General features: G+C 35.7%; 1 protein-coding gene across 10 annotated transcripts in view; it reads right to left on the bottom strand.

Annotated features, from left to right (window-relative positions):
- Positions 1-501: 501 nt before the first annotated feature.
- Positions 502-18509, bottom strand: part of LOC113079192 (C2 domain-containing protein 5-like) — a 28972-nt gene continuing 10964 nt past the window's right edge. For 2 of the 10 annotated variants that reach the window (XM_026251397.1, XM_026251395.1), the window contains exons 11-28: positions 16976-17029; positions 10267-10381; positions 9906-10076; positions 8763-8954; positions 8308-8494; positions 8047-8211; positions 7794-7934; positions 7633-7696; positions 7474-7535; positions 7116-7211; positions 6868-6957; positions 5898-5985; positions 5732-5812; positions 4961-4996; positions 4514-4615; positions 2949-3142; positions 1555-1701; positions 502-1470 (exon numbers count right to left, since the gene is read on the bottom strand). In XM_026251397.1, coding sequence (XP_026107182.1) covers positions 1345-1470; positions 1555-1701; positions 2949-3142; positions 4514-4615; positions 4961-4996; positions 5732-5812; positions 5898-5985; positions 6868-6957; positions 7116-7211; positions 7474-7535; positions 7633-7696; positions 7794-7934; positions 8047-8211; positions 8308-8494; positions 8763-8954; positions 9906-10076; positions 10267-10381; positions 16976-17029 — 2111 coding nt within the window. In that variant the 3' untranslated portion in view covers positions 502-1344. The remainder of the gene's footprint in view (positions 1471-1554; positions 1702-2948; positions 3143-4513; positions 4616-4960; positions 4997-5731; positions 5813-5897; positions 5986-6867; positions 6958-7115; positions 7212-7473; positions 7536-7632; positions 7697-7793; positions 7935-8046; positions 8212-8307; positions 8495-8762; positions 8955-9905; positions 10077-10266; positions 10382-16975; positions 17030-18509) is intronic. The other 8 variants (XM_026251402.1, XM_026251400.1, XM_026251405.1 and 5 more) reach the window with 6 other exon arrangements.

Below are 18509 nucleotides of genomic sequence, written 5' to 3'. Positions count from 1 at the left end.
CGCTCGCCCATGAGAGGAACCGATTGGCTGAAAAGCACTTTGGAATGTAGGCGTTAACTTAAAACTCGTCTAATGAATATTAATTAGGCTGCATACTTAACTTGACAATGTCGGAAGGCTCACAAATAAAATTACTATTTATGACTGACGCTTTTGTCATAGATGGATTCAGTAAGATATTTTCCTTTTGCTACAAGTAAAGAGCTTTTTTAAATTCTGAGAACTCAGAATTTGAATAATTATTTAGTGTCTTAACCTTGCTAAAAAAAATATAATACGCACACATACATATGTATATATATATATGTGTGTGTATGTATAGACTTGTTATAGCACTTAACGTTATATCATTCCTCTTGTGTTGTTTTTGATTGCTTCCATTGTCCTCATTTGTAAGTCGCTTTGGATAAAAGCTTCTGCTAAATGACTAAATGTAAATACACACACACACACACACACACACACATTAAAAACAGAACAATTTAACACCGACTAAACACATCAGAGCAATATTAGTTTTATTCAATTATATTAATGTGCAATTTAGATTTGTCCTCAGGCAAACACATACAAAATAACAGCATTAAAAGTCAGTCCACACAATAGCAGAGTCGTCCACCTTCATATCCAGACCCATCATCTGTACATTCAAATGTCAGTCCATGGTGAATGACAACTCCACCTTAAAATATCTTCTTTTTCTTATGATTAACTGGCATTGCACATGCAAGAGAATCGGACCGGCCTTGCAGAAGTCCGACCCAAACATTACGTTTAAATAAAAGCATACATTGTGGCACATGAAAAGCAAACAAACATTTCCAGCATATGACATGATTTGAAAGAGATCAGTAAGAGATGACAGGAAGTGTCTTATTTGAAACCAGTATTCAAAATCATGAACTTGATGTCCATGTGAGTGCATCAGTAGTTTATACCTTTATTTAAATACAAAACATGGCCATTTAGAGAGTCGTTGACGCATTTACACACTCTTTGCGAACACAAAAGATGCATTTTTTTAGACCTTTTGAATTTGGTAGCTGCCTCCATCACATCTGGACAAAATGGAATGTGAACAACAATGGCCAATACATAGAAATATGGCAGACATCCTTTCTGAAAGGCTTCCGATGGAGGAATTTTTTTATATTCTGAAATAAAACAAAATATTGGCCATTTAAAGGGTCTAAAACATGACACTTGGGAAAACTAATCAATAAGGTCTTGATTTTTGCTTCTTTTTGGAGATTTGGTTGGTAGATTCAGCGTGAACTGCTTCAAATGGCATGGTTCATGCTAAGACTTGTTTACTTGAGAATTTGTCGGTGTGTGTATGTGTGTTCACGTTCCTTCCCCGCCGTTGGAGGTCTGTGTTGTGGCTGACTGTGGCTGTACCGAAGTCAACTCGAGTTCAGATTCTCGGACAAAAATAACAGCATCCCCACTGACATTAATTAGGCACTGCGCCTGTAAAATACAGCATGAGCATAAATGAATAAACATGATGGGTTGAGTGTGTACGAATGTGTGTGTGACTGTGCATGTATTAACCTGATTCTTGTTCGGGTTCTCCATGAACACACACTCCTTCATGCTGTAAGAGACTACAGCATTTCCTCCGAGAGCAGCGACATGGGCGCGAACCATCGCAAATACTTCAGCAATAAACGTATGCAGGAACCCACTTACACCTCCCTCCTAAAACATAAGAAAAAATATATAATAGTAATAATACAATGTAAAAACAAAACGAAATAATATTAACACCAAGAATATAAAAACAATTACTATTTACTAATTGTAATGACTTTTAAAAACATTAATATTATTAAAATATTTAAAATTCAATTAAAAGGAACAATATTTTGCACTAGTACTATTATTATTACTCATTTAATGATGTTAAATTTTATATTAGTACTACTAATAATAACATTACTTATACAATAAGTAATATTAACAACAAGTTACAACAATATTAATACCAACATTAATGTTTACAGTTATAATTATTTGTAAAAAAAGAATATTATTAAAATACTTAATATTAATCATATTATTATATTAACAATTTTAATAGCACACAATATTAAACTATTAATAGTAATCCTAATACTTTCATTACAATTAATGTTAATACTTGTAATTAATTGTAATATTATTTAAATAATTTATTTTAATAACAATAAAAATATCTAATATTAACATGAAAATATGTTTGTAATTTTCATTACTATTATTAATTCTAATTAATTTGAATAATATTTATATTATTAAAATATATTGTGTAATAGCATTAATAAAAAAATAAACACCAATAATATTTATTATTGTTATTACTATTAATATTATATGACATCAGTTATTTTAATTGCATTAACATAATTAACATTATTTTTTCCCAAAATATATATTTTTTCGATTTTAATTTTTCGGATTCCATTTTTTTATGTTTTAATTTTTCTGGATTGCATTTCTTTCTGTTTTAATTTAGTTTCCGTCCTTATTTAGTGAGAGGACAGAAGCTAAAATTACTGCGCACTTCCGTGTGTAAAAAACGAAGCCACGCTTCTGTGCCATTCATTAACACAGACACGCAGAACATGCAGGATTCATATTTAAATAGACTTTTCCTGCTTAATATTCACAGATATTAGTCCATATCGTGATTTGATGTGAGTGCAATGACCTACTTTTGATTAATTCATTCAAAATTGTAAAAATTCTGTGACATTCCGCGTTAAACTGTAAATTCCATTTTTATGACTGGATTTCGCGATTCTGTCCATGTTTTCTGCATCGCAGAAATCATAGGGCCCTACATTATACACATTTAATAATAATTTATTATTAACAATAATAAGCAGCAGCAAATTTCTTAATGTGTGCGAAAGTGAATGAGTCTGAACAGGGAATTATGGTAGTAAAAACAGTGAGACTGATACCTCTCTGAGTGAGGAGGTCTCTCTAATGAAGAACATGTTGATGATGCCAAGGTATTTGATGATCTTTGCTCCAGGAATGAAGGAGAGCGGGGTCATTTTGACCACTGCGACAGAACTGCCCGAGTAGGAACGATTTGACCGAAGAGAACGAGAGCGACCTTCAGGCAGCGGGCTGGCCTTCTCCATAGATGATGCTGTTGACAGTAAGAGAGCGAGAGGGAAAGAAAGAGGGGTAGAGAGAAAAGAAAGAGGGGGGTGGAAGATACCAGACATGGCCTTCAGAGGGCGCTGTACAAGACTGACGGATGTGACGACAAACATAGTGTGACTGAGGAAAAAGGGCATGTGTGTATTTGTGTGTAGAAAATCAGCAGCATGTGATCAAAGCAAAGCAACAGTACTGCACCATGCAAATAAACAGCATGCAAATACAGAGACAGTAGGAAAAGAGAAAGAATGAATGCATGCATGTTCAGTCTCCCTTGATAAATCACAGGATGATGAGCTTTGAAGAGGAAGGACACTTTGTCCATCAAGAGTGTGAAAGAGCTTGAAATCTCAAAGCTGTAATACATCATACATGACGCTGCATCACAATTGTTACACAGAGCGCTAATACGCATGCAAACTATCTGTCAGTGGACTGAATTAGGGCTGGGTGTTATATCCAGTATTAATATGGTTATTTTGTAGACAGCATACAATAAAGCAACAGAGAATAGAGTTTTTTTTTAGCTATAACACCCAACCCTTGACTGTGCAACCTGTACAGCCATACTTATGATGCATTAATGAATCGTGCGTTTCTCTGCATGGGCCCATGACAGAGTTGGTCTGTGCTTTATTTATTCTCATCACATCAGCAAGCTCAATTATGAAATCACTCAGGCACAACTGAAAGAGAGACAGTCTTCATCTTGGTTCCTCACTAGGACGTAACCTTAACTTTCACACTCTGTTCATCAAGTTTGATCGGATCGGCGTATGGCAGAAAGACTGCTGGACATAGTGTGTAAGGATGTGTGTAGAAGTATAGACTGTAGTCAGAGTAGATGCCATTTTAAATTTGACATTTGATTTTTAATAAATACGATGCTGTGAGGGTTCAGAGATAAATGCCACACTACTGTGTACCTAGGACTTTAAAACAATATAAAAACATTGAACCAGAGCCCCATTTTCGTCCACATTAAATAAAATATGTATATATATAAATATATATATTAAAAAATCAATAATTCACCAAATAAAATAATTTAAAAAAAAAAACGTTTTTAAGGAACACCGAAATCATTTTACTTCCATTCTGTTTTACATACAAAATACAAAAAAAATATACTGTATTAATTCAAATATATATATATATATTTTTTTTTAATGTGTTATTTTAATGGATTTTGGAATAATGTGCACCTATGAAATGAACATAATAAAACCAAGAAAATTTGTATTAAGGGCCCATTTTGATTTTGTCTTAAAGTTAAAGATCCTTTTAAGTATGCAGACTACTCCAACTAGGGTCTATGTGATTGTGTATGTAAGCGAGTATGCGTGTGTGCTCCTACTTGTTTTAACCGATCCGCGTCTTATGGTGTGAGCTTTCAGTTTAAGCTGCTCTATCCAGGAGCTGCATCTGTCTGCAAAGGAACTGTAATCAACTGAGGGGGCTGGACACAAACACACACACACACACACACACACACACACACACACATATATATTCATTCAGAAACAAACACAGATGGACACAAACAAACACAGAAATATGTGCACATGCGGCCACAAATCCCGCAGACAAGTACATACACACAACGACACAACAGAGGGATAAAGAGAAGAGGAAACAAGACATAGAAAGAAAGAAGGAAAAAAGAAAAAGGGGGTAAAATGGATGATGCTGGGGTGTGTGCTGCAGCACCTCAAACTGTCCCACACAAAAGGAGCAGAAATCAAAAGGGGGAAAAAAACACCCTGCTGCCTCCAGAAATCTCAGCAACGGATCAGGTACTGACCTCTGGCTGATGGATGGCTGCCAACCTCTGACAGACCTGAGACACACACAGGAAACCAATGCAGTGTTAAAGGTATGACAGGAATTTTCAAAGAAAACAGGATTTTCATGCAATGTAAAAAAAAAAAAAAATATTCTCTAATGTTAGAATTGTATTTTTTAATGAAAATAAATAAATAAATGCATTTAATTTTGGAACAAGTAACTTATGCAATTTAAATCGGCAATATAATAGTTATTTCACCAATATCTCAGATTTTGTTTTTATTATTATTATTTTTTTTATTTTTATTTATAGGTATTAACCAATATTGGATATTTAACTTTTAAGATATCATTATTAAGAGAACATTATCTGGCCAGTGTTGTTTTAGTTTAATTTACACAATTATATTTTTTATTAATATTTAGAATGTTTTTTTTTTTATATATATTTTCTGGTTTCAATTTCAATTTTAAAGTTTAGTAATTTAGTTGTTTTTACCTTTTTTTTTTTTTTTTTTACTTTTTTAATACTATGCCTATATAGTTTTTATTATTTATTTCAGCTTTAGTTACAATAGTACATCAAATTAAACAAACAAACAAAAATAAATATCAGCTGAGGTTTATTTAATTTTGAGTACGAAAATGTATTTTACGGCTTTAGTTTTAACAATCTATAATTATGCACCTAGCACTAACATAAAAGGATTCCAGCAAATTTTAAAGAGCTCTAAAGGACTGTATGGGACATCGGGTGAAGTTTAAAGCCAGGATTCAACAGAATTACCTTTGGGGGAGATGGAAGAAGAAGATGTTTCAGCATTGAGCTCCAGATTGAACTGAAGCTGCTCGTCATTTTCTGTTATGGCTGCAAAGGACAATCAAGACTGAGGACCAGCTTTTCAAAAAGGTGTGTCTTACGTGAACATACTGTACATACAGCACATGCTTACCCTTTATCGGTGTCTTTTCCCCACTTTGTTTGCCATTTTCCAAAGTCTGCTCTTTGTCAAAGCTCAATGCCACAGCTGTCACTGCCACCTGCCAAATAAACAACACAGAGCAACAGGGCTGGACAATATGGCCAAAAACCATCATCACAATACAATCTTTCACATCAATCTTAATTTCTTTCAAGTTGGAAGGCAGATTTTTGCTCCTAATTGAAAGATGTAGAAACCTGACCGTTAGTTTCTGCATGTTCTAATGAGTGATATTTCAAATCATGAAACAGGTTTGTGTTGCCTGACTCACAGTTTGCAGTGCAGGCTGCGATATAAATAATATTGTATTGTATTATTATTTATTTGTCTCTTAGAAATGCACATTTGACTGTAGTTTTAGTTGACAGTAGTAGTAGCCTAGAGTAAGGATACAAATAAGTAAATAAACAATAAATATCTAATATCAGTAACATTTACAAAAATTGTAACAACTTCAGTTTCATACGGTGAAATGTAATTATTCTGATTTTTTGAGTTATATTAAAATTAAAAGTTGGTCTGGCATAGTAGCATTCATTTAGATCATGATAACCACAGTTAAAACCACACATATAGCACCTAAATACCATGGTAAAAATATAACTATATGGTTTCTAGGTATTTGTAAAAAAAAACAAAAAAAAAACAGTAGTGTAAATACATTTAGTATAAATGCACAAAAATACTGTAGTTATATTCCATTACTCCTTTAATACATGTCTACATTAATAATATAATACAATTTTATATGAATATACCACATTCACCCATTCCTACTGACCAATTTTGTAGGACATAAAAAAAAAATCTGAACAGGACAAACAAACCTTAAATGCTCCATTCTTACTTTCGTTTTTGTTGTTTAACAGTAATGAGATCACAAACTAAAAGTTTAATACCATGTTTAACAAAAACATAATAAGGTCAGGTGTGTTCTCACCTGAATAAGCTCATCTTCAGGTATGGCCACTGTGAAGTTCAGGTGACAAAGACAGCATGGGACCATGGACCGCAGTTTGAAGTACAAGCTCTACAGAGCACACATATAACCCAGTTAGAGTAGTGATATCCAAACATTATTCACTTGGTTTAGCTGGTCCATATCAACTATAATCGTACTGATCTCCTCAGGAAAAAAAAACCTGATAAACATATTCAGAAAATATGTATTCAGGAAAAGGTATTCACCTTAAGCAGGTTCTCACAGAGGTCACTGAAAATCTTATTCAGTCCCTGATTGGTCAAGTTGGCGTTAAGGCGGAAGACCCTCACGGAGGTAAACATCTGAAGAAAAATTTACAATTAACAACATATTAGCATTATACAGAGACAATAAATCTGTCTTTCCAGAGAAAACATAATAAAAACAGCTTCATCTGTCTGCAAATATTAGGGCAACAGTAACTGTCTTCATTGTTGGCTCTTGCTCCCATTCTGGCTTTATTAAAATACTGTTGGTTTCTGTTGAGTCTTGAAGATGTAAAACACATCAACACACAATCTGCAGTTTTCAGGAGATGGACAGGTTTGCTGTGATGAACAGTACCTGTATAGCTGAAGTCCAGTTCTGAATCCCAGGCATGATTTCAGTGTTGCAGCTGTAGAATCCTGAAGGAAAGACGAGACAATGTTCATAAACGCAGGTGATTATATAGCCAAGTAAACACAGAATAGAGTCCAACAGTGGTCTAGCAGATGTGTTTACCTGCTGGGGTGGGGGAATCAGTCAGAAGGGCATGTATATCCTCCACAGCATCCGTGTCATCAATCTAGAGGAGTATAAAAACGTTTAAAATGCAAAATGCATTTCCAGCATCTCCATGTTCGTCTGTCGCATCCATAAACCTCCAGAACAAACAAACTTACCTCCAACACAAAGGCATCCTTCTTCCCATGGGATAAGTCTATTTCTGACACATCATCTGAGCTCTCTGAGTGAGAACGAAAGAGACGAGACCTCTGACGGGGCTCGGGGATCGGCGAACCAATGATCTCTTCCACAACCTCCTATGATGAAAAAAAAAAAAAACTATTAAAACGTTTTAGCTGTGTTTTTAAAAGAGGAACAAGCGGATAAAATAAAAGACTTGAAATACACTTGACGTGTATATGCACTTACAGGAGGGTTGATTTCATACAGTTCTTTGTTTTTAGTAATGGTGTCATTGATTTTCTTCTGCATATTAGAGATGTGCTGTTCATATGTGATGTCACTGGGAGTTTTTCCCACAATCTGGATTCCTCCGGGACTGGGTAAAGCTGTCAGATAAACTCCTGTTGCAGACTAGATGCAACAAACCACAGCTTTGAGCATGAAAAATGGTCAAATTTAATAAAGTACACTAAACGCACTGAGCATTGCTGGTAATTTCACACTGACCGCTAATCCTAGAAGCATGGTCTCTCCCACGCTGATTTGGATACGTAGCCCGAATAAAGCATTCATGCCCCGTAGCTTCAATTTGTTCATCAGCTGTGTGTGGAGCTCGTACTCTAGAAATGGCAGAAGATTACTAATGGCCGTGGCGTTCACTTCTCCCTGGGCCTTCTTTTTAGTCCTGCACAGCCTACAGTGAGATGCAGAGAATACAAACTAATTATTCACGTGGGACACTTTAAAAAAAGCTTTTATTAATTCACTGAAATGTAATGTTGTGATGTCATTTTTTCTAGTTAAAATTGTAATCTAAAATTCTGATTTAGTTTTTATTTAATTTACAAATGCAGCCCTACACACTGTGATTTAAAGCATGTTTCACTAAATAGCACATATACTATTTGTGCTATAGTGCAGTATGCAGCACAATAATATAGCATTCAGATAGCATATTTTACCTGGCCTGAATCAGGCAGCCCTTCCCGGTGACGCTGGCTTCAGTAGGCAGGTCGATTGTTGTGAAGAGGACGTCGGGCACTTTGTAACGGCGACAGCAGTAGCAATAGGTAAGCTGGGCAGGAAATGGTATATTCAACTCATCGTACGGTATGTGGCAAAACCCACAGCCAGGGGACACCACCTCCTCAAATCTTACAGAAATAAACACTGTAATTAGTACATGAACAATAACACAAGAGAACACAGAGACCTAAAACTGAATACAATTACTACATAAGCATACAAATTTGTAAAGACGGTATTATTTTTTTTAACATAAAATATACAAATGCAGAGATGCAGGACTTAATTTGGTTAGTAGCTGTATATAAAACATCCTAAGCAGACATAGACAGACACATACACACACACACACCAATTTAATTAGTATTGTTTAGTACTGAGATTAAAGGAAAAGTTCACCCAAAATATAATTTAAGTTATGATTTACTTACACTTTTGTCATTCCAAACCGTTTGGTTTTAATGCCACCATGAAATCCAAATTCACAATACTGCAGTGTTTATTACAAATTGTTTATCCATCCATATCATTTTTTAATGTGAGCTTGTAATTTTTAAATCAAAAATATTAACTTTCCCTCCTCCACACAAAACAAAATTTCTTCACATAAGATCACAGGAAACGACAACAATCTAATCAATTCAAAATCCTGTCCTATATTCTTTTCTGTATTTTTCTCCTTGTTTAAGAAGCCATTTCACTCAGATATATGTCACAATTTCTGTTTCATACCGATGTTAAGAGCTACTGTACTCTATTAAGGAAAAGTAGTGACAGATCTTTTCTATATTGTGACTTACAAAAATATTTTATATTCACAATAAGATTTATAACATTAATTTAGAAAACAAACAAGATGAATTGTCATTTTATGCTGTCTTTAAAGTTATTTTATGATTTTAGAAGACTAATTATGGATTATTTTCTTGGTGCACCCTTTTTGACTTTTGATATGACATGAGGGGAGAGTTAATAAACACATTTGTTTTTGTATTTTTTGGGTGAACTATTCTTATAAGAGTCCCTTAGCAGGGGGCCAAAGGTGTGTGTGTATGTGTCTGTGTGTGTCATTAACCTACCCTAGCGAGGCTGAACTACCCATATCCCCCTCGACCCTCTCTGACCCTGTAGAAAAGACACAAAGCGGTTGCTGTGACAACCTGAGTTCGGTGTCCAGAGGGCCGTCCTGCATGAATCGGGAGCTGAGGATCGCTGCGGTGCCCGACGCTGACAGAATACACACCTCCTCACTGCAAACACACGAAGCACATAATCAGAGCCTTTCATCATGTCTGGATGACCAAATGAGAAAGTAGTGCAACTAAAAAACAAGATTCATTTAATTCACTCCCTCAACTGTCTTGAAAAACCTAAAAACCGTTGAGAAGCAGTGTGTGAAAAGATCCTCAAGAGTTGAGGATTGTGTGTGTGTTTAAGTACCAGATACTGGTGGACTCGCTGTAGCCCACCACAGCGTGGCAGCCAAGAGATTTGGCATGAGACTTTATTTCCTGACGGATCTCCTCCCACCACGCATCCCTTGTCTCCGGCTCGTCTGAAACAAACATATTTATATAATACAATCACACACACCACTGGCACATAAACACCTCCACTCGCTTTAGCAGCATACTAGCCCTGTTAGCTGGTTTCTTGACTCTCCCAAATCTGCCACAACTCACAATCGTGTTTATTTGTTTGTTTATTATTACTGTCTATATCAGGGATTCCCAAAGCGTTTTTTTGTAGGCTGAACCCCTTTGACCAGATTTTTTTAATGAAAATATTTCAATATTGCAAACTCACGGTTCTCTGATGTAGGTAAATGGTCTCACATGACTGTTAGTAAGGTTTTTTTAATTTTAATATTATTAATTGATCATAATTTTTAATTTTTATGATTGAATTATTAGCCTTTCATCAACTCACAAACCCCTTGCAGTTTTTTCATCAATCCAGGTAAAACAAAACTGCTCTATATCAATAAAATGCTAGATTTGATATTTGAGTCCCATAGTAGAATGGCGTTTATCCCTGAATTGTCCAAAGCATTATGGCCTGTTTACACCAAGGACTATAACAATTCATTTCAATTCGTAATATTTGCTCTAATTGTATGAGAACAGTGAAGTCCACACCACAGCTTTAATGATAATGACACTGAGGAACAATATCATTGGAATCATTTTCAAAGCATTTTTTTTCCACATGATGAATGATAAAAATGTTGATAGTCAATTAGCATGCTTTCACACTTGGTTCGCTTGCCTGATCCGAACCAGAGATCGATTGCTTCCCCCTCCCCCTGCTGCCACAGAACTGCGTTCATATTATTTTATATGGGTCGGAACCGCGTTTCGCTTGCGTCATTAAGCAAGCAGTTGTTTACCCCATTGCTTAGTAGAGATGTTCCGATACCCTTTTTCTCTTCCCGATACCGATTCCGATACCTGGGCTCAGGGTATCGGCCGATACCGAGTACTGATCCGATACCTGGGTGTATATCTGTATATACAGCTGTATATACTACTAGCCCTGTGTAAATTGCTAGAATTTTTTTATGGTGTGCTTCAGACAGATCCCTCAATAAAACATGAACAAATACATGGTGAACTACTGTATTTATTACAGTATTTTTATTATCTAACATGAATTTGACAGTATTATTTATTTTCTTATGCAAAAAAGAACTTCAAATGCAGCCAAAAATCTAACACCGCAAACTAAAAAAGGTATTTAAGTTTTACAATATAACTGTATAAAAAAACTGCAACAAAAAAGATCTATTAATCAGATAATCTCTTTACAACAAAACAAGTAAAAAACAAGCAACCATCTAGGCATAATTATTATTATTATAGAGACGTATTATTATTACTGTAGGCTACAACAGTAGCTTTATATATTGTCAATTTACTCATGTAAACCAAACATTTATTTTAATGGGCTGCCATGAAGATCTTTGAGTGTCTGTGTTTATGATATGACAGTATTCTCAAATGAAACGGTAAATTCTCATGAAGTGACGGTTTATGCGTTCGTGTCCTCATGACACACAGCAGAGACTACAAAACAGCGAGCTCTCGCGCATCTGTGCCAGTCACCCACAGAGATGTAGATTTTGCGGGAGTAATATTTAAATAGTATTTTGCAGTTTAATATTCACAGACACTAGTATATATTCGGCTACTGTCTGGAGCCCTGCGCTTTGACTTACACGGAAGCGACTGAACGCAGCTGCCGGTACTGAATATACTCGAGAGTCTGTAACTACCGGTACTACAGAGACATACTGCTAACCACTGATCTATAATATAGTAGCGGCTTCACTGTGTTTTGGCAGTTTAGAATGTGATGAGTGATCCAGTCATATATAGATAAGGGCTGCTAACGCGTTTTCATTTCTTCTTCGCTGCTCTAAACAGGGGTTGCTTGTGGCAACACAGCACAACTTCCTGTGTTTTCAATGCATTTTGAGCAGCGAAGAAGAACCGTGCAGCGGTTAGGCAAAGCTTGCGGTCATAACTAGGTCTTTTTTAAGAAAATGGTATCGGATCGGTATATGGGTTCATGTACTCGCCGATGCCGATGCCAGAATTTGTTGTGGTATCGGAGATATTTCCGATACTAGTATCGGAATCGGAACAACTCTATTGCTTAGTAACCACGGCACAGGAGAAGGCAGCAAATGCAATGCATAACATTACTCTCTGCCCTTTATGTATTTACGTTTTTCAACCGTTCGTTTTGTTTACAAAGTTTCAGTACATAACGGCACATCTTACAAATGTACTGCACATGTTCCAAAGACTGCTGCAGGAGAACAAAAAATAGATTTACAGCTCTCTGCTTGCAGTCACGCTTGTCAAGAAAGTGAGTGAAACACACAAACACATTTTCATCAAATAATATGTAATTAAAGCGGTTCACTTCCGCGATTTGGTACGATTGCATTCACATCAGCAGCGAACTGTACCACAGTTCACATGAACCGTGCCCCAGACCACTGTTTTTAAGTGGACTCTGGTACAGTTCGTGGGTGCGCTCCCGAGTTTGGAAGACAGCGTTCACATCATCCAAACGAACTGAACTCTGACGTCAATCGAACCTGGGTGCACACCAAAAATGCTAGTGTGAAAGCACCCCTAGAATCCACCCAACTTTAAAGAGCTTGAGCAATTAAAGCAGCAGATGATAAAACTGGTGTATGAACTTAGAATAATCAGAACGTTAGAATGCGTCAATGTGGACACTAATATAGTCATTATATTTATAGTTATTGTTCTTGGTGTGAAGTTGCTTTAGCATGTAGCGTTAAAAAGGCCTTAAAACATCAACAGAACCGTGTTTTATTCATTTTAAAGTTTTAATCTCTCTCTCTGTCTATATATTTTTTTTCTTTTTTTTAAAAAAAGTGTCTAATATCAAAATTGTTTTCAGAGAGGGAGACAACCATGCACTAATGTAAACAAGGCTAGTACTGCTCTTCGCTCTTTCATACACACACACTCGCATGCATGCACAGTTGCTCACACTCTCTGAGAGCAAGGGGTTTTTATGAGAGCAAACTCCCCAGCCTGTTTACCACATACTAGGAGAGGACAGAGGGGAATGAAGAAAATGATGATGATGATGATGATGGTGAGGACAAAAAGGACAGTGGTGTGATTTGCCATTCTCCTGATTGACAGCTTTCATGAACTCATCTACAACAGTTGGCAGAGCATTCCCCTGCTAGTGCAGTCAAGCTTCCCAATAGAGGACAAACTCCATACTATCCTGGATAAACAGCCAACAGCAGAACGGAGTTTGATTAATAATGGGGAAGTTAAAGAGAGAAGTGCACAGTGGAAAAGAGACCAGAAGCAGGAGAAAGTGCAAATAAATTAATAAATGATGGCCTGATGTTCAACTTACCACTGTTATAATATGATACAAATCACTCATAGCCTAATTAATAACACAGAATTTAAAATACACCAGTCCACAGTGAACTTTCTTATAAACTAAAAAACAAACATTAAATTGCTTTTGTAAACAAATTATTCTCAATTAGTTGAAAAACAGCACCTAGTCAGAGCTCAAAAATAATCTGTCACTTGTGGCCAATAAATGCCTTAAAGCCAATAATTGCATTTACATTATTAAATTACAAATTTATTATGTTAAATTACTTTACTATACCAATGATAGTTTTTTTAATTATCTCAATATTTGTGACAAACGGTTTGTAGGCCTATTTCTTGTGTAGACTATATTCTTATAATCACCAAAAAACATTTTTCCCCCGTCACATTTATATACAGTGTATATATTAGGGATGCACCGAAATTTCGTCCACCGAAAATTTTCGGCCGAAAATGGCCTTTTCGGTTTTCGGCCGATAGACTTTTATCACCGAAACAACACGGAGAAATGTTGTGATGACGCAAACAGAAACCGCGACCTGCACGTGCACCTGCATAGCAAAGACCACGACATTCACTTAACACCAGTGAGAACATTCTCTCTCTTCTTATTCCTTTATTCGCAGCACTAAAGCGTCTCCTAACAAAGAGATTAAGACGGACCATGAAGTAAAAACAAAGAAAAGTACAGTCTTATAGAGTCTGTTAGCACACGTCTCACTGAGATCTTTTCGGATCCTCTGCACTTCATCGCGAATGTGCTTGATCCGCGTTATAAAGAACATTACTTGGATGCGGAAATGATCCAGGCCGCGCTGGATGCGGAGAACCCGTGTGGAGACGGAGAAGCGCCAAGCGCAGGAGACAGATCAGAGCGCAGAAAAAAAGACTGGTCTCTGCACCAGATGAGTGGCATGCACCATCGTTGTCTGATATGTTCAGTGGAATTCTGCAAGAAAGTGCCTCAAATAATAATAATACGTTGGCTATTTTGTTCTTATACACACACACAAACATATATACATTCATAATATCAGATTGTAGCCATATTTATGCTAGATTTTCTGCTAGATTTCTGCTTTAATTTGATAAAAATGTTTATTTATGCCCTGGCCCTATTTAAATACACTCTCTCAAATATTTCTCAAATGTCAGGCAGATGACAAGCTCAACTGCTCAACAGCTAGATGGTTATCTGTCTGAAGTCCCCATCCCCAGAAGTGATAACAGTCTTCCCAACTGGAGAAGTGATGCACTTTCTAGTCCTACATAGAAAAATTTCAAATGCACTTCACCTAAATGCACTTTGTTTTTATGAGAGAACTGTTCATTTTAAACCTTTCTGCAGGCCAGTAGGCCTGTACATTATTATTAAATATACACATGAGTGGGATACATTTTTAGTTTGAATTTTATTTTATACTGTGCATTGTTGCAATGTGCTTAATAAATATTTGCATCATTTATAATTATGTATTTTTATGTTTTTTTTTAAATAAGTTATGTAATTGTAATTATCTTTGAAACTTTAATATTAATTTATGCAATTGCAATGTCTTAATTTTAGTAAAGGTAGTACACGGTCATAGCAATAAATGCAATGGTACTAATAATTGGCATAATTTCTTTCGGTGTTTTGGTTTTGGTTTTCGGCCTTGGTTTTCTCTTTTTCGGTTTTCGGTTTCGGCCAAGAATTTTCATTTCGGTGCATCCCTAGTATATATATATATATATATATATATATATATATATATATATATATATATATATATATATATATATGTATATATATATATGTTTGCTTTTTGACAGCTTCCAGCCCTTTATTACAGATTCTGGGCAGTGTTAAACTTTTTGCACCTTCCGAAGTCAAACAACAGTAAATGATGCATTAATGAAAATAGGAGGAAAAAATATTCAGTCAAGAAAGCAAATGTCTTGAACTTGAAATCATGAACAACCCCAGACAATGACTACAAATCAATATCAGACCATGTGATATTAGCTTACACAAACATAATCCATAAAGTATGATTCTTTATTACTTTAGTAGAGGGAAGCAACAATGACCACAGAGGCAGCAGCAATTGCCCAAGGGAATGTCATGATACTTTTCATGACTAAATGTGGAACATTGTCTAAGTCCACTTCACTGGATTGATAGATCAAGTGGTCACGTGATCAGGGAACGCTGGGTAAGGGGTCAGGTGAAGCGCAGTCAGAGCGGATCAAGGAATGATCAGCAAGAGCAGAGAACAGCCACACATCCAGCTAAAACATGCAACAGGTGCCAGACATACAAAAGCACAGCTCATGGCAGCTCATGCAACACACACTACTGAGAAAAGACTTGAGTTTATGTGCTTGTCTGTGTATTTGAGATTACCTCATCATTAATGATTTGTTTTACACATTTTATTCATCTTTAAATGTATTTGTAATCACTCTTGACAAAAATCAAGTCATCTTCCTAATTGTGAGTATGCATTGAACAACAAATTTCAATATATATTAAGGGAAAAGTTCACTGTAAAATAAATGTAAAAAAAAAAATCATTTACTAACCCTCCTGTTTTTCAAAACCTGCATGACTTTGATACTTAAAAAAATAAATAAAATAAAATAAAAATCTCCTTTTGTGTTTTGTGCATGGAAAAATGTTCAGGCTGCTCTTTTCCATAAAAATGAGACATACGGGACAAAAAAAAGAAAAAAAAGAATCATAAGTCATAAGTACAACCATCAGTTGTACAAACATCTCATGAGCGCTATATTCCAAGTCTTGTGAAGTCATACTGAACTACTTGTGATGCACAGACAGAAACTGAAGGTGTTATTCATTGATAACCTTCCCATCTACTGCAGACTGAGGTAGGAGGCATGCAAGAACAAACTTCTACATGAAACCTGTTGTGGAAGGTAGACATGCTTTGCTTTTCATTTTAAGGAAAACAGCAGCTAAACTTTAGTGTTTCTCAGAAGTATGAAAACCATACGGGTTTAGAAAAACACTGCAGTGAGTAAATGGTGACAGAATTTAATTATTGTGTGAACTATCCCTTTAAGAATGATTACAATGTTGATTAATTGCTTAAAGAAAATATTCAAAATTCAATACTTTATACAAACTGATAATATGTATTAATCATTAGGTAATTTGTAACAGCTGAGCTGCCAGGGGCTGCATATGTGTTTGTGTGCATGTTTGTGTGTGAAAAGCAGGACTGAGGGTAGGGAAGTACCTGCAGTGAAACTATTCCAGTCTAGCAGTTTGTATGATCTGGTGTTACCCAAGGCTGAGCCAAATCGCCACATTAGTAGATCGGTTAAAGGAGTGGAGAGAAAGAGAGAGAAAGAGAGAAAGAGAGAGAGAGAAAGAGAGTAGAAAAGAAAACGAAAACCAAACACCAACTACAAACAAGAACACAACACTGGACAACACCACTCCACAGGAACTGCAAAGTCAGACAATAGTTATCTGAGAGGGTGACCATGAGAACGAGAGCGAGAGAGAAGAGATGGACAGAGAGGAAGAATCTAGATGTCTGGGAGAGAGAACGAGGGGGAAAGAGGTAAAAGAAGAAGAGAGATAAAGAGATAGAGAAGAAAGCATGCAGCAGCACTATGTCAGAGGCTCCAAACTAGCACATCTACAATAAAACTACATGAGCGGCTCCTTCAACCAAACCATGCTTTAATTAATACACACACACACACACACACACACACACACACTATTAAAACATTCATATGCAGATGAAGTAATAGATGGGTTTCATTTGTATGTTGTGGAATAACAGCTGTGGGTGTTTGTGTGTGTTTGCAGTCATCTATAGTCATCTATTTACAATTAAGAAAATAAAACAACAGACACCCTCTGAGCTCTAGTTCACAGATAAATTAGTCCTTCTCCCGTTAATTACACTCCATTATAAGGCTGTGCAAATAATCGAATGTGATTTTCAGGTGCATCTTGTCAGTAAAGTCGGTTCTGTGATTAGTCGTTTGTCTGTGTAGTAAATGCTTCATCTGAAAGCGCGTGCTGGAGATTTACTACTAATCACAGAACCAGCTTTACTGGCAAGATGCACATGAAAATCACATTAGAATATTTGCACAGCTCTACTATACTATACAAAATAACAACCTCTCTTTGTGACAGGTTAGCATGCAAAATATAAATTAGAAGGTAATGGCACAGCTTGGTTAGCTTAAAGCTTGAATCCATGCAAATTTAAAAGAAATACAATCCTAGATCAATGCAATGGGCAGCATCACTAAATGGGTCAAACTAATGATAGACAAGTGTTAGGATGGGCAGGGAGTGAGAATTAAGTATTATGAGACAAAAAAAAGGGAAAAAAATATTAAATTCATGCAATGGAGATGTAAAAGATTGCCCTGACAAGCATTTATTTATTTATTTACAAAATTATGCAGTACATCATGAATTCTACGGAACCTCACAGTGGTAAAAATTCTAAAACACTTGTAATTAAAATTTAGCATTAAAATCATCATGAGAATCAACCAAAATCTGCCACTTTTCCATAAGAAATGTGTATATATATATATATATATATATACATACTCAAATAAAATGATATTTTAAAGGTTGTATTAAATTGTATTATGGCAATATATAGATCGATATAATGTATTGTTAGTACAGACTAGAAAGGATATTTGTGGATTTACAAAACGTATTTATTGTGCATGTGCTAACAGTAAAAAAAAAGTAATGTTCAGGAGACATGAACGTCTCAAAATCTTCTA

Source organism: Carassius auratus, unplaced genomic scaffold (assembly GCF_003368295.1).
Source record: "Carassius auratus strain Wakin unplaced genomic scaffold, ASM336829v1 scaf_tig00027323, whole genome shotgun sequence".
NCBI classification, from domain to species: Eukaryota; Metazoa; Chordata; class Actinopteri; order Cypriniformes; family Cyprinidae; genus Carassius; species Carassius auratus.
Note: the sequence above shows the minus strand (reverse complement) of the source record. Positions and strands in the feature narration are given on the sequence as shown.